Source organism: Papaver somniferum, chromosome 2 (genome assembly GCF_003573695.1).
Source record: "Papaver somniferum cultivar HN1 chromosome 2, ASM357369v1, whole genome shotgun sequence".
NCBI lineage: Eukaryota > Viridiplantae > Streptophyta > Magnoliopsida > Ranunculales > Papaveraceae > Papaver > Papaver somniferum.
Genome location: NC_039359.1, coordinates 86,056,387 through 86,071,452, shown reverse-complemented (window position 1 = coordinate 86,071,452; position 15,066 = coordinate 86,056,387). Strand labels below are relative to the sequence as shown.

Sequence of the window (15,066 nt, the reverse complement as noted above, 5' to 3'; positions counted from 1 at the left end):
CAGATCTCTCTCACGAGGCTGAAATCGAATCTCTCTCACGAGAGATTAGAGCAGAGTCTCACTCATTCCCCCTTTGTAGGTCCCTCTAGACATGCGCATGAGCTCTGGGGAATAATGGTGACTCGTATGAACTTACATATCTTGTGTTATGAATGAGATCAAGAAACATGTTACATGACTAGTGTGGATGTGTTATGGAGTTAGTTGGGACGTGTCCATGAAAACTACTTTATATGCTAGAGTGCGAGTCACGCTATGAGACCATGAAGACTCGAGTCTCGCTCATGCCTATCAGGTCTCATAGAGTCAGTTGGATAAAACTTGAGTCAGGATCAAATGCGAAATGGCGCTTTTATATCATATCACAAAATTACCATCTGGGTTAGTATTTTAACAATCATATGTTATTTTTTTGATTTTTCTTTGTAATTCAAAATAATAAACCATCTAAGAATCGTATCAATTTTTTTCTAATATATGTGCAAAAAGATTAGTAAATCATATAGAAAAAAAAATGATATAATATATTACAATTTAATTTCAGTGTCTACATATATAAAAATACATGGTACCTCAGCACGAAAGGATAACACCGTTTTTATGAATTTGTTATTACCCAACTAGTCAATATCACTGTAATAAAATGGTAGAATTATTAGGTAATATACCGGTGATCTGAGTTTAGAACTCGTCAACACCATATTTTTTATTGATCATAATATAAAAAAAGAAAACATTACGGAAAGGTGGGACCATTTAACTATTCAGTTCCCTAATTCTTCTTTGAGAAAACAAAAACATTGGGCAATTATATTTTGACAGAGCGGATGGCTACGGACGGGACGGCTGTTATCCATTCATTCTTAGTCATGTTAGTCAAGGGGAAGCAACTGCAACAACAATCAAGGGGATACTACAATTTAAAGCTCAAACAGGGTCTTTTGTGAAATTAAACCATTTTTTAGTTTCCCATATGGATAACATTTCATTAAAACGGACGGCAACTTGTCAAAGTATTTTCATCCTCTTTTCATAGTTATTGGCGAAATCATTATAATATTGAAGAGGTCTTATAATAAGCATTAGCACTATGCTAGAGTTAGTATAAATAAACATAATGGAAGGTGGCAAGTGATAATGATACAGTCTGTCTAATAGTTGGACTACAGCCAAAATCCTCTATCTATATTGTTCTCATCTTGTGCCCTTTTTCGATATGTTTCCTAATTCTGCAACGGTGCACATACACTGCACTGTCTAGTTAGGTGTCACTCTTTTGAAGACAGACCTCTTATATTCGGAGTTAGCACCTTGGAGTCTCTTAGCGGCCAGAGTCTTCACTTGCTCGTCTAATAACCAATTGCTGATTACTACCACTTGCAACCTAGTGGGTTTATGCATGCACTTTCAAGCCTCGTGACTATTTTGGCAAAAATGAAAAATGTTAAAGTTCCTTACTGGTTTCAACTGGCAAAAAAAGATTTAAATGGCGGGACCAGAAGTAACCACAAACAAACGTCCGGTAAGGAAAATTTTTGAAAAAAAAATTCTGATTTTATATAAAGAAAAATGAATTAGAATTACAAAGCATCCCAAGCATACAATATCATGTTTATGGAATGGCTTTATGATACCAGTGCGAACTGGTGCCTCTAGAGGTCTCTGTTAGAGATGTCCAAACCATCCCATTCGTTGTTGAATAAGCTTCTCTTATTTCCACGTTTATCGTGTATATTGTCACTTTTAATTCACTCTTGTCTAGTATGACCAGAACTCCACCGCAACATACACATCTCTGGTACACTCATCTTATGAATGTGTTTCCTTTTAATAGCCCAACATTTTGCATCATACAACATCGCAGGTCTGATCACAGTCCTATATAACTTGCCTTTTGCGGAACTTTTTATCACGCAAGATGCCTGTTGCTTGTCGCCATTTCGTCCATCTCACGCAATCCTATGACCAACATCCTCATCAATCTCGCTATCACTTTGCAGCATCGATCCTGAATATCGAAAAGTATCCTTACTAGTTACTGCCCGTGCAAAATGACATCTCTATCCTCTGCTCTAGCATCGCTGAACTCACACCTCGTATACTCGGTTTTAGTCCTACTAAGTCTGAAACCCTTGGATTTTTTCTCTCTTTGGTCTATGCATGCACTTTCAAGCCTCGTGACTATTTCGGCAAAAATGAAAAATGTTAAAGTTCCTTACTGGTTTCAACTGGCAAAAAAAGATTTAAATGGCGGGACCAGAAGTAACCACAAACGTCCGGTAAGGAAAATTTTTGAAAAAAAAATTCTGATTTTATATAAAGAAAAATGAATTAGAATTACAAAGCATCCCAAACATACAATATCATCTTTCCAGAGAAACTGGCATATAAGATTCTAAAAACATAACATTACTCCACATAAATAATATCACATACCTGTTTCTTGTTTATTCAAGTGAGAAAGTCTCTCCATAATCCTGTGTAGCAACCCTAAGAGCAACTGCAGTGGTGCGAGTATAACCATAGACCAAAGAGAGAAAAAATAACCAAATTTTGGGTTTAGTCTGGTGTGTGACGATACGGTGAAAAAACTAAATTTCGTCAGACGTACATTATACGTTCGCCTGGTGTGGGACGGGACTATACGTTCGCCCGGTGCATAAAAATTCAAAAAAAATATAATAATAAAAAAATTGTAAAGAGTGGGGCGGAGGTATTAAGCCCGCCCCATGCATTTGAAATTTGTAAAGAGTGGGGCGGAGGTATAAACCACGTCCCACACAAAAGAAAAAAAAAGCAGGCGTGCATTATACGTTCGCCGTGGACTATACGTCCGCCTGGGGTGGGACGTGGACTATACGTCCGCCTGGTGATGGGCGTGGACTATATAAACGCCCGACTATATTTGGGTTTGGTCTTGATCGCCGACCAAATTTGGTCTGGATTTTAGTCTTTGATCAAATTTTGATCGATGGTCCGTCCCACTACGCCTATCCACTGGACCAAATATTTGGGTTTAATCGTCCATTGTGGACGCTCTAAGGGTGCAAATGATACCAACGCCATGCAAATAAAAAATATAAATCCCCCTATATCTGCAAACAGTAGTTTCAGCCACTCTACAACAAAGTCGTAATTTAGCTGCAAGGGAGACATCAGACGCATCAAATTCCATAAGGTTGTTCACTGTGTCAAATTTATTATTAGCAGTAGTCTCACATACAATAAAAATTCTGTATATTAGAATTTTTGGGAATGCACGGAATTATTAATATACAACAATTACTAATATGAGGAGTATCCAAGAAAGTACGAGTTTATAAATTCAATGTAAGTTGGGTTAACAATTCGGCAAGCCGCAAACATCCGGTTCCACGAAACTTTGTGCATTAACAGGCTAGATGAAATGTAAATTTGGTAAATTATACGTGGTTTGGAAAAAACCACTGAAATGCGTAAATTCGTGTTTAATGCATTTTGCATATCTAAATTCAGCTGAAAAGGTTCGGCATATTGTATACACAAATCAAATAATTTAGTAAAACAAGATTTATATGGAGATAAATTCTTTACGGTATGACTGAACTAAAACATTAACATTGAAATGTTGAGGTTAATATAATATTTTTAACTGGCTCAAGTTAAAAATAAATTGAGGTTACTATTTTATAGCATAGAGGTTACTAATTTATAGAGTATCAATATAAATTGAGGTTTTTATGTATATATATATATATATAATAGACATACAGAAAAAATACACTTACCTCTCCAATCTTGAACTTACGATCCAATCCCTCAAATCTCTCAACCATGTTAAAGTTGTCCAGAAGGTAGTCCAACATTTGTGAGTACTTGGTGTCATCTTCCCAAGCAATATCTGATCTGAACAGATGCAGTTTACCCTTAATAAAGACACATACATATGACACAGACTTACAATTCAAGTAGCACTCTATGACCATCCTTGCAAGTATTATTAATGCACTCATTCATAACTCAAGGCTAGCGAACAAAGCTTCCAATCAATCAGTATGACTGAAACACGTAGTTACCTCTCAGATAGCCCAAACCTATAAATAGCAATTGCAATGTCCTCCATCTCGCAGAGCAGTATCGTCTGCTTTATCCCTTTTTTACAAGCACCACTTGCCTCCAATCGAAAATTTACGCCTGAATATTCGTTAACCAATTGATCAACCTGAAAGAGAATAAGAACAGAATTCAAAGGGTGCTCAAACTGATCATGGAAAAAAGGAGCAAGGGACCTCGCTAGCAGTTTGAAGAACATACCAGGCGACAGTAGTAATCAAGAGCAACACTTTGGCCAAGAACACTACCAATCGTACAGATACCATCAATGTTCAAGTGCTGCAGCATTATATAGTTTGGCCCACCTTGCATCCACGTTTGTAAATCCGGCTTTTCTCTCACCTCGTAATCTATGATAACATACAATAGGTCAAACATATGGCAATATAAGATTTCAACAAAAACCAATCCTTTAGCTCCAAACAAGTCGGGGTAAGCTAGAAATGAAATCCATACCGAAGTTACCAAAAATCAAAAAGGAAAAAAAAGTAAAAAGTAATGCCACCCAAAATGCTACTCCTCCGACGATGTTATATAGACAAATTTTTAGTTTTAGGTCGTCCATCTATATAGGATATAGGTATAGTTCTTATAGTTCTTAATCCTAGATAACTTTTTCTATATATACCCTTATTTATGATAGTGGTATTAGTTTCAATCAAAAAGTATAGGATAGGAAAAAAGAACAAATATTTATGAAATCCATATGTTTTCTCCATCTATATAGCTTGGATGGAGGGAGTAGGAATAAAATATGATCCATATACTACCTATACTAACAGATCCCACGGCCAAAGTCCTAAGCTCTGGGTCCTTGATCCTGGGTTGCTAAACAGAGTCCTAGCTTTTAAATGCTATCCTAAACAAATCTTAAACAAACTCCTTAGGTCATTGTTCTGGTACGTGGATGGATAGTTTCCACGCATTTCTGTCCAAAGCCAGCACTTTGGGCACATTCCATTCCTAAAGTCTCTTTTTACTGCCTCCTCCCATGTTAATTTGGTTGACCTCTGCCTTTCTTTGTGTTTATGGAATGGCTTTATGATACCAGTGCGAACTGGTGCCTCTAGAGGTCTCTGTTAGAAATGTCCAAACCATCCCATTCGTTGTTGAATAAGCTTCTCTTATTTCCACGTTTATCGTGTATATTGTCACTTTTAGTTCACTCTTGTCTAGTATGACCAGAACTCCACCGCAACATACACATCTCTGGTACACTCATCTTATGAATGTGTTGCCTTTTAATAGCCCAACATTTTGCATCATACAACATCGCAGGTCTGATCACAGTCCTATATAACTTGCCTTAGAGTTTTTGCGGAACTTTTTATCACGCAAGATGCCTGTTGCTTGTCGCCATTTCGTCCATCTCACGCAATCCTATGACCAACATCCTCATCAATCTCGCTATCACTTTGCAGCATCGATCCTGAATATCGAAAAGTATCCTTACTAGTTACTGCCCGTGCAAAATGACATCTCTATCCTCTGCTCTAGCATCGCTGAACTCACACCTCGTATACTCGGTTTTAGTCCTACTAAGTCTGAAACCCTTGGATTCTAGCATCTATCTCCACAGCTCCAATTCTCTATCAACCCTTACCCTACTCTTGTCAATTAGCATCAAATCGTCAGCGAAGAGCATACACTAGGGGATCTCCCCTTGTATGTCCCTTGTGGGAGAAAATCTAAGGGCTCAAAACTGACCCTTAGTGCAATCCTATCCTAGTATGAAAGTCACCGATCATCAATTAGACATGCTCTGACACTGGTGACAACATCATCAAACATATCTTTGATGAGGGTAACGTACCACATGCCCTTTCTCTAAGATTTCAAACTGAGAGAAAATAGAAAATCCCATTGCTGCCAGTAGGAATAGAATTAGACATTCCAGGATAAAAGTAAGACCATCATCATAAGCAAAACAGAGCTTTTAAACATTTCGCAAATTCAAAGCCAGGTTCAACCATCCTATTTTCGAAGTACTATATCCTACAGTTATGTAGATGTTGATATTGACCATGAAAAGAACACAGATATCATGCCTATTGACAATCTTTTGCATCGACAAATATGCCCGGTTATGGTGGTTGCTCAATGCATTAATGCGCCAACTAAACTTCAACCATTTTTTGTATGGGCCCCGGTTTATACACGTTCTAAATAAGGGTAAAGTTTCAAGATTAGTCAACGAGGACTGGCTGCATTAGCAATGTAAACCCTTTTAACCCATCCTTGTTACATGAGCTTTTGAGTGGAAGTGCCAACTTAAAGACCGGAATGTGTTCGCTTATGCAATCAACAGTAGGTTTGTAAGTCGCACAGAGAGTAAGGAGGAAGTAAAGATATTGTATGAAGAAATGAAGGACATATTTTCTCCTATAAGCAGGACTTCAGAATGTTGGATGCACAATGCATCACAGAGTACATAATATAACTAATTAATTACTAGCTAGGAGAAAAGTCACAGTGACAAATGTGAGGTCCTGACACGAGATGGTGATACATCACTTCACATTTTATAGACTCAATAGTCTCATCCTACTGTCACATTTTACTGTCAGATTCTAACAATTTTGATCCACAACATCCACTAGTAGAGGGATCTCTATACCATGTACAACTTTCATGCATAACAATCTATTCCCACTCCATATCCTCTCTCCATCCAAAATCAGAATCATACATCAATCTGTAATTTCAAGCCCGTGAAAAGACACCCTTCGCCCTGATTTTGTTATGAACTTATAACCATGATAACCATCCACTTTCAAGATTTTGTGTATATGCAGTTTCTGACCATTAACACCCATTATTTAACAAGTTATTAGTAAGCATGAAACTTTCATGATCACATCTGCAGCATGCTAAAAAATAAGAACAATATAAAGAATATAAAGCGGCTAAAGTGTCATGGTGTTTTCTTCTAATACGGGTTTTACGTAATCTCTATGATGGTTCTTTTTTTTCCTGACTTAATCTTAACTTGATAGACATCTCCCAATCTTAACATATTTCACCCCTACAAGAGATGCCTAAGATTATTCCTAAAAAAATTGGCACTTAAGAATGAGAATTTCATATCATACCGAAGTAATTCCGTGGCACCGGCAAGTCTCCACTGCACTTAAACATTTCAGGCAGCGACCCTGAAGCATGTCTTTTGATAATTTCCAGGTGCCTATCAATTTCGTGATCATGCACATTAAACATCGTGACGGATCCATATGGGAAAACCACCATGTAAGAGTGAGAAATTCCAATTAACTTAGCCCCCAAATCCTGAAATGAAAAATTCAATACATTATAATGGAACCATCACACCTAATCAAAGTCAAGCTTGTAAAACTTTTGGTGGCTACAGAACTCTAAACGGCCAGTTGCAATAAAAAAGGAATCATCAGTTTGTTCTCATATGAATGCTGTAAATTACTTAAACTTAATAAAACGACTTAATTTGAACTTACTCGAGGAGCACGAGAATTAGTAAGGTCGTCAAATTTTAGAACAGCATATCTGCCAGTTCCTGGAGTATGGGGGACCAAATTGGCTTGATTCTCAACCATTAACCCTTCCATATCAATACTGCAACCACCCAGATGAAAAATAAACATAAAACAATGAAACGATCACAAAAGGCTATGATAGAAGTTCACATTAACAAACCTATCGGATAAGTAATAAGCCCTAACTGGAATTGATGTGAAAAGATGCTCCTTTTTTAAGCCATCGGCCTCTGAAGACAGAGAGGAGAGGATATAGAGCAAAATCTACGAAAGCTGAAATTTATATTGGTATGAGAAAACGAATTGGGAAAAAGATTATGTTTTGAAGTTAAGGTTGTGCAGAAATTGATAAGTGTGTTTGTAGTAGGTAAAGTAGGTTTTTTTATAGAGGAATTTGTGGTAAATAGCTGCTTTATCGATGATGATGACTTCAACTGCCTGTTGATCGAATTGAAAATCTTCGACGTTGGATTTGCTAAGACCTAAAATTTCAGACAGTAGAAAATGGCCAAGACAACCCTGGCAGAGTACCTTCCAGCTAAAGAAAAATACAGTAGACGAGAACGAAAAGCCTCCCTTCGAACCAACAAAACTTGGTTTAATTGAGGGCATAAAAATTAAATGGGGCCCTGCATTAGAGGACAAAAAAGGTCATCCTACCCTAATTTGGGTCATCCCTTATAAGAAAAAATTCTAAATGGCTGAAATGCCCCTAAATAATTAGTGATAATTTTAATTAATTGGAGTTTTATTCTTTTTTTTTCCAGATATTTTGTCTGCAATTTTCTGACTAATGTTTTTTTTTTTTGCTCAGATCTGTATGAAAAGTCGTCATGGTATGAAAAAATTTCAATGACGACCCTAAACAATCGTTAATGTTTCGACTGTTTCAGTGACGACTCTATACTATCGAAGATTCATTAATGGCCGAAATGTACGACAGTTTTAAGTCGTCATAAACATAATCAATTCCCTGACGACCCTTTGAAAGAGTTGTTATTGTTTTGATTATGTGTATGATGACTGTAAACAGTCGTTAATGTTTTAGAAGTGTCGTTACAGACAGTCGTTAGTCTCTAAGAAGAATCGTTATCTTAGTCGTTAATGGCGAAAATGTACAACAATTTAGAGTCATCATGGTATTGGAATTTTTTCAATGACGACTCTAAACTGTCGTTAATGTCTATGAAGGGTCGTTAGTTGGAAAAAAAATATTAATCAAGGATAAAACATTATATTCATTGTCGGATTAATACGCTCTGAAAATTTTGGGGTGCAAATAAAATGCCATGGCCCCCAATTAAATTAGACAACAAAACCTTAGGTTTCTTCTGATTAGAAAACAGAGAGCCATCAACGAAAATATACAAACTCTAGAGGTACCTACTTTCCTGGTTTTCATAGGAACCCTGATTTTGGGCATACCAAAATCTTTCAAGGCATACCACATGAAGACAAAAAAGGTTGTGAAATAGCAAAATCAGATTACCCCTTAACCCAATTTTTTTTAATGGCAAATCTGCCCTTTACGATTAGTGTTAGTAATATTGATTAGTGATTAAATATTTTGTTTAGTGATTAAGATAATTTTCAGAATTATAAAGGGTTGTTTAGATGATTTTTTTGATCATGGTTCGGCGAAACATGTTGAGGTTCGGCTCACATCTATGAGCCGAATCTACTAATTGATGAACGGTTCGGCTCACATCTATGAGCCGAACAACATCCTGAATAGCCCAGAAAAATAATAATTACTGGTTCGGCTTATATTTCGAAAATCGTATGAGCCGAACATCAATTTGTTATTTTTGGGGTTAAAATATTGTTATTGGTTCGGCACATATTGAGAATATCGTAATAGCCGAACCTCATAAATCTGCTAGGTTCGTCACATATTATGATTATCGAATATGCCGAACCCCTATGCATCTCTATCTGTGACTAGGTTCGGCTTGAAATTTCATGAAATTTTAAGCCGAATTGTTCATATACACTTACAGGAAGCTTTTGTGATGAACAATTCGGCTAAAAATGCAACTCAATTTTGAGCCGAACCCAACACTGTAACCGTCATTTAATCGATGAAAAACAACAAATAGGAGATTGGGTTTGTAAAACTTACTTTCTTATCCTTATTTCCGGAGTTGGAGATGCAGTTGGTTCAGTTTCTGGTTCAATTGGTGGTTGATTTTCAGTTTCTACACCTTCATCTTCAATTGGTTCTTCTTCTTCAATTGATGGATTAGAAGACGATTTGGTTTGCCTAATCCCTAGTTTTCTTTTTACGAGTCATTATGTGGTTGAGTTTAATCGACGATCAAATTTTTACGAATCGACTATTAATCACGATGATGAATTTTTTTTTCGCAGGAGGGGGAAGAGTTCGGCTAGAGGAGGAAGAAGAAGAAGAGATGTTAAGGGAAACTGATTTTGATTAAAAAACTGATTTTAAATTTTTATATTAAGGGTATATAGGTAATTGAACTATCCATAGGATACCCCTTATAAGGTCACCCAAGATGGGACTATTGTTTGTATGCCTTGAAAGATTTTGGTATGCCCAAAATCAGGGTTCTTTCATAGACACCCACTTCCCTAATTTTGACCCAACTGGAACTTTAGGAAGGAACTAGTGCTGGCCTGCTGGGACGTGGGCGGATGGTTTCCACTTCCAAAAACTGGATCCGACTGTTTCAAATGGGTTCGGTGAGAACCGGGCCCGTTGATGCTTATAAATATTCGTGTAAGATTAAAATCCGCTTTCCCTTTCTTTCGAACACGAACTGCACCGTAATCGTTTTATTTAGTGTTCAAGAATCAGTAGGAACCTCTGAATCAAATTATCTTTACACTAATTTTTGTCAATGTCGAAGTTTTCCAGTTCAATCAACAAGCAGTTAAAGAACACCGTTGTTCGGCGATCTTATTCAACTGCATTAGGAATTCTATTCGGAACATCAAAATCTCCCATAAAACACCCCAATTTCCCAACTCCCAACGCACCTGTTCTCGGTTTCTCCAAAACCCTATCCTTAAAACAGAGTTTTTTCTCCAATTCGTTTTCTTATACTAGACTTCTTCTTCTTAATTTAAGCTTCAGCTCCAGTCATGGTGGCGTTTCTAATCGTTGCTCTATTTCTTCGCCTCACATAAAAGCTGCGGTTAATCGACATATCTCGTCTTCAGATGTCAATGTTGGTGCACCCAACATAAAAAAAGAGGATCTTTTGATCTCAATTCCAGTTAGAGCTTATTTCATGTTTAACAGGTTTGGGTTACTTATAAATTTTCAATTTTGCGTTCACCATTCAAGTGGTTTTTTTTGTTTGTTCGAGTGGCTACAGGATTGATTTAAGAGGATTAATGGCTGATAATCAAGTCAATTTGATACCACAGATTATGCTCTTCTCAAGTTTGGGGATTGTGATTCAAGTCCTCCTCAAGTATGCTCATATTTCTCCTTCCAAAATTTTACTCTCTTCTTGATTTTAACCACAATCTTTGCTATTTGCTTTGCTATTTGTTTGACTTTGAAAAAGATAAATATTTTTGCACTTACATTTACTCAACATATACATTCATGCCTGGCACCTGTCAGAAATTTTTTGTTGCAAGGTGGTTCTTGATTTCAATAGTTTTAATGAAGGGTCTAATGAAAACCAAAAGGTTACAAGCTTGACTAGTTTAGTTGAGGGTTTCAATATAGGTTTTTTTATACAAAGTGTATGGTCCATCAAATTTCAAGATTCAAGTTGAAAACTTTCACCTTGAACCTAGGGTGATTTTGATTCAAGCAGAATATCCCTAATGAGTTGGCGCATTGCAGCTAATGGTTTGGCACAAGAGTGGAGTGCGACGGATGTGTTAATCTGATGGCATCTCTGCCCCCAAGGGTTGGGCACAAAAGGGTGAAGCCGTTGGATCACCACAATAGTTGGGCTCAAAAGTGATTTTTTTGCGCCCAATGGTTGAGCGCATCAAACTTGATTCAAGTTCACGTTCGAGCAAGTGCTTGAACCCTTCTCGCCACGTTTTTCATCGTTGAATGACCATAGCAGTTAACCTTAGTTATATATTACGAAAAGGTCACATAAGCGGTGCGATAGTTTGGTGTAAAAATCCCATGTACAAATAGCATCTCCGGAGACCGCCATTATCTCCATTTTCTTTAGTTGCAGATTCATAAGTTATAGTTGGCAAATATGTAATCACGGGTTTAGGGACAAATAGGCAATTTTGTGTAGAAGTAACTCTGATTGGTCGCTATCTTGTCAATATCTCTGATTTAATGGAAAAATGATCAATTTGCAAAGGTAAAAAAGAAGTGTAAACCTTTTTTTTTTATCTGGTCTTAGTAGGCCCTTTTATTATCTCCATTATAGTATGTATTGAGTAGTATTTATTATTTGCCTGAATGTGTATCAATATCCTTTTTTCTCCTTCTCCCGTTGTTGTTAATTTATTGAGTACTTGAACTATTATTAATTTATTGAGTGCCTGAAGTCCTGCTGTTTTGGATCTGTAGAGTATGAGGTGAAAGAAAATTCAAATCTGCCCACGTGGATGCAAGGTGGATTAGGCTATGTAATGCTGCAGCATTTGGATAACGATGGGATTCGTGTGGTTAGTTTTGTTCTTGGTCAAAGTATAGCCCTCGATTACTATGTCCGTAAGGTACATCTTTCAGAATGCTTCAGTTTTCCTTTTTCCTTTGATCAGGGTAAACATTCTCACAAGTCGGCCAGTTTCAGCTTGATGGAGTAATTGCAGCGTTTACAGAATTGTATAGCGAAAGGAACAAAGTGAGATCTTATATCATGCGGAAAAAAAGAATGTGTCGACTAGTTGGGAGAGCAAATTCTACTCTTGCTGAAATCATGGTTAGGCTTGGACTTTTCGAGAGGTATTTGAATTCTTAAGTATCAGCAATGATAAACTTTATACTCATTCAAAATTCTTAATCCTCGCTCGTTGTTTGGGAAACAGTTCAAACAGGAATCTTGCTGGTTCAGCAATAATCATCTAATGATATTAATAATATCAAAATTGGATCGGCATCATACGTTCTATGTTTTCATTTGGATACGTCACTTGAAATATATAAAGGGATTTCACATGTCTTATTACAACAAAACTCTGATAAATTAACAGGCTAGAGAAAATTATTATTTTAATTAAGTTATAAATTTGAGTTAAAATATAGCTAATTGGGATCAGAGACTATTTTAACGAAGTTTTTAATTTGTTGCGTCTTAATTTTTACCGAAATTCTATTGTACTTTGTCTTTGACCGTTCTTGCTTTTCAACATTTCCAGATTAGAGATTGCTTCCATGGACGATCCAAATTACTCCCACATGTGGAAGTATCTTAGAGATCAGTTTGAGATGGAACAAAAATTTGTAGGCCTTGATTTTTACTTAAACTTGATGGAGGTATGATCTTTTCCTCTTGTCTCCTTGTAGCTTTAGTTTGTGCCCTTCCCCTTTTAATATTATCCTCGCATTTTTCCCGGCAGGTATTTATACAATTTGTAGCAGCTGAAACGACCAGACGTTGGCAATTAACTTATTCTATATTATTCATAAGTGGGTATATATAGTGATTAAGCTTTCACCCTTTGGCGGGTGCTCATTATTCAGTTTAGTCGGCACGACTATTAACTGATAAACTTTCAGTCATGCTGTTAGATGGTGCGTGGAGTTGCAGCTTCCAAGAATTATGCTGGAAACGGATCTTAAAGGGATTGACAGTTATTTAAACACAAGGCGTCTCATACAATAGCACGGGAGAATGAACCCATTATGCTGGATGCAATAGAAACTTTAAAAAAGTTTCAAGCCTGGGAAGTTAGTTTTGTCCCAAGGAAGTGTATTAAAATTGCTGATACACTTGCAAAGTAAAGCGACAGGTTTAGAATTTCTAAAACTTAGTTAGCTGATCCTCCTAGTAATGTTAGGGCTCAATAATTGTCAGAAAAACTTCACATTCAACATTAATAAATCCCATTCTTTTGCATTAAAAAAAAAACAAAAAAAAAAATGATAAACACTTAAAAATCCTGGCGAGATTGGGGTATATTCAGATTAATTGGGTATACCCATTTTATTCCTATCCAAACTAGTGTGCTAAGGGATGTCTAAAAGGTATTAAAAGACTAAATTGCCCATATTAAAAAAGCATGCCGACCAAAACATATTAAAAAGAAAATCAAAATCTTTCTTCTACACTCTAACTATACATGTGAAATCAAAAAAAAAAAACAAAAAAAAACGAAGAACCAAAAGTCCGCAGGGTATAAGGTTGAATATCATGCCGACTTTTCATCTCTGAAATTAGCAGTTACAGGGTCGACAAGGTATCCATCTCTATACCTTGCCGACTATATTTTAGTCGGCAGGTTATGAAATTAATACCTAATCATGCATTTGTGATACCTTCTTTATATGTCAAAAATCCTATAGTCGGCAGGGTACTTTTTTATCGACACTGGCGGCTATAAGTTGGTTCTTCATCTGCAGACCTTGCCGGCCAGATATAGTCGGCATGTTCTTCATCCGTAGACCTTGCTAATTTTTCATATATTCAGAACTGAAAATGTTAATTCCTTATATAATTTTGAGTATAAAATCGCCCAGCAGATCTACAATCCTTTATTTATAAGTGTTTGGGTAGTACGATTTCATTTCCGTTACAAGTAGAATTCTTAAAAGTAAAAAAAAAAAATCTCAAAAATCTATCCACATCCATGAGTTCAATCTAAAATAAAACCTAATTTCAAAATTTTAATCAATTAATTAACAAATTAAATTAATTATACTAGTCACATTTATTAGTGTTAATTAATCAAAGATAGATTAGTCATTTTTGTAAATATGTGGATAATGGCTTTGTGTTTTACTTCAAAATAATCTTACTTTGTCTCATTTGGGTATACCCCAATCAATTTGGGTATACCCAATCAAGCCGGGTTAAAAATTGTTACCTAATTATTGATTTTTAGATTTAGAAGAAAAAAAGATTTGTCACTTTGTTACAGTTGTCTTCTTTAGGGGTGCAGGTTTCTTTAGAATACGTAGTCATCCGCAAATACAGCATTTACTGAGCAGATTTGCCCCCGTGCTCTAACTTCGTGTTAAATGGAAGCATGCAATTTGGGTGCGCCTAAGCTGACGGAAACCCTACACTAATGCTTCGGGGCAAGGTTGTGAAATCGTAAATCGCTGAGCGAATTGTTTTTCAATTTTGGAAATTGAATCGTATGTTAAACCTAGAATCGAAGATTTACGGTCGATAATTAAATCGTATGTTTTTGGTAAATGATATTGAATTATGGGGAATAATAAATAAAGATCAAATTTTTTTTTGCCAAGTTTTGGACTTTGTTCACTAATATATATACCATTAGATTTCGTTACACATCAAACATAACAATGTGGAACAGTGGTTAGATGATACTCTTAGGA

The 15,066-nt window shown here is 36.3% G+C and overlaps 1 protein-coding gene across 1 annotated transcript; it reads right to left on the bottom strand.

Annotated features, from left to right (window-relative positions):
- Positions 1-1,617: 1,617 nt before the first annotated feature.
- On the bottom strand, positions 1,618-7,864 carry LOC113348281. Its single transcript, XM_026591995.1, has 8 exons — positions 7,762-7,864; positions 7,563-7,680; positions 7,185-7,377; positions 4,294-4,442; positions 4,056-4,201; positions 3,768-3,885; positions 2,437-2,500; positions 1,618-2,181 (listed from the first exon to the last, which is right to left on the bottom strand). The coding sequence occupies exons 2-8, from the start codon at positions 7,671-7,673 to the stop codon at positions 2,036-2,038; spliced, it is 927 nt and encodes a 308-aa protein (XP_026447780.1). The 5' UTR covers positions 7,674-7,680; positions 7,762-7,864; the 3' UTR covers positions 1,618-2,035.
- Between the last annotated feature and the right edge of the window lie 7,202 nt (positions 7,865-15,066).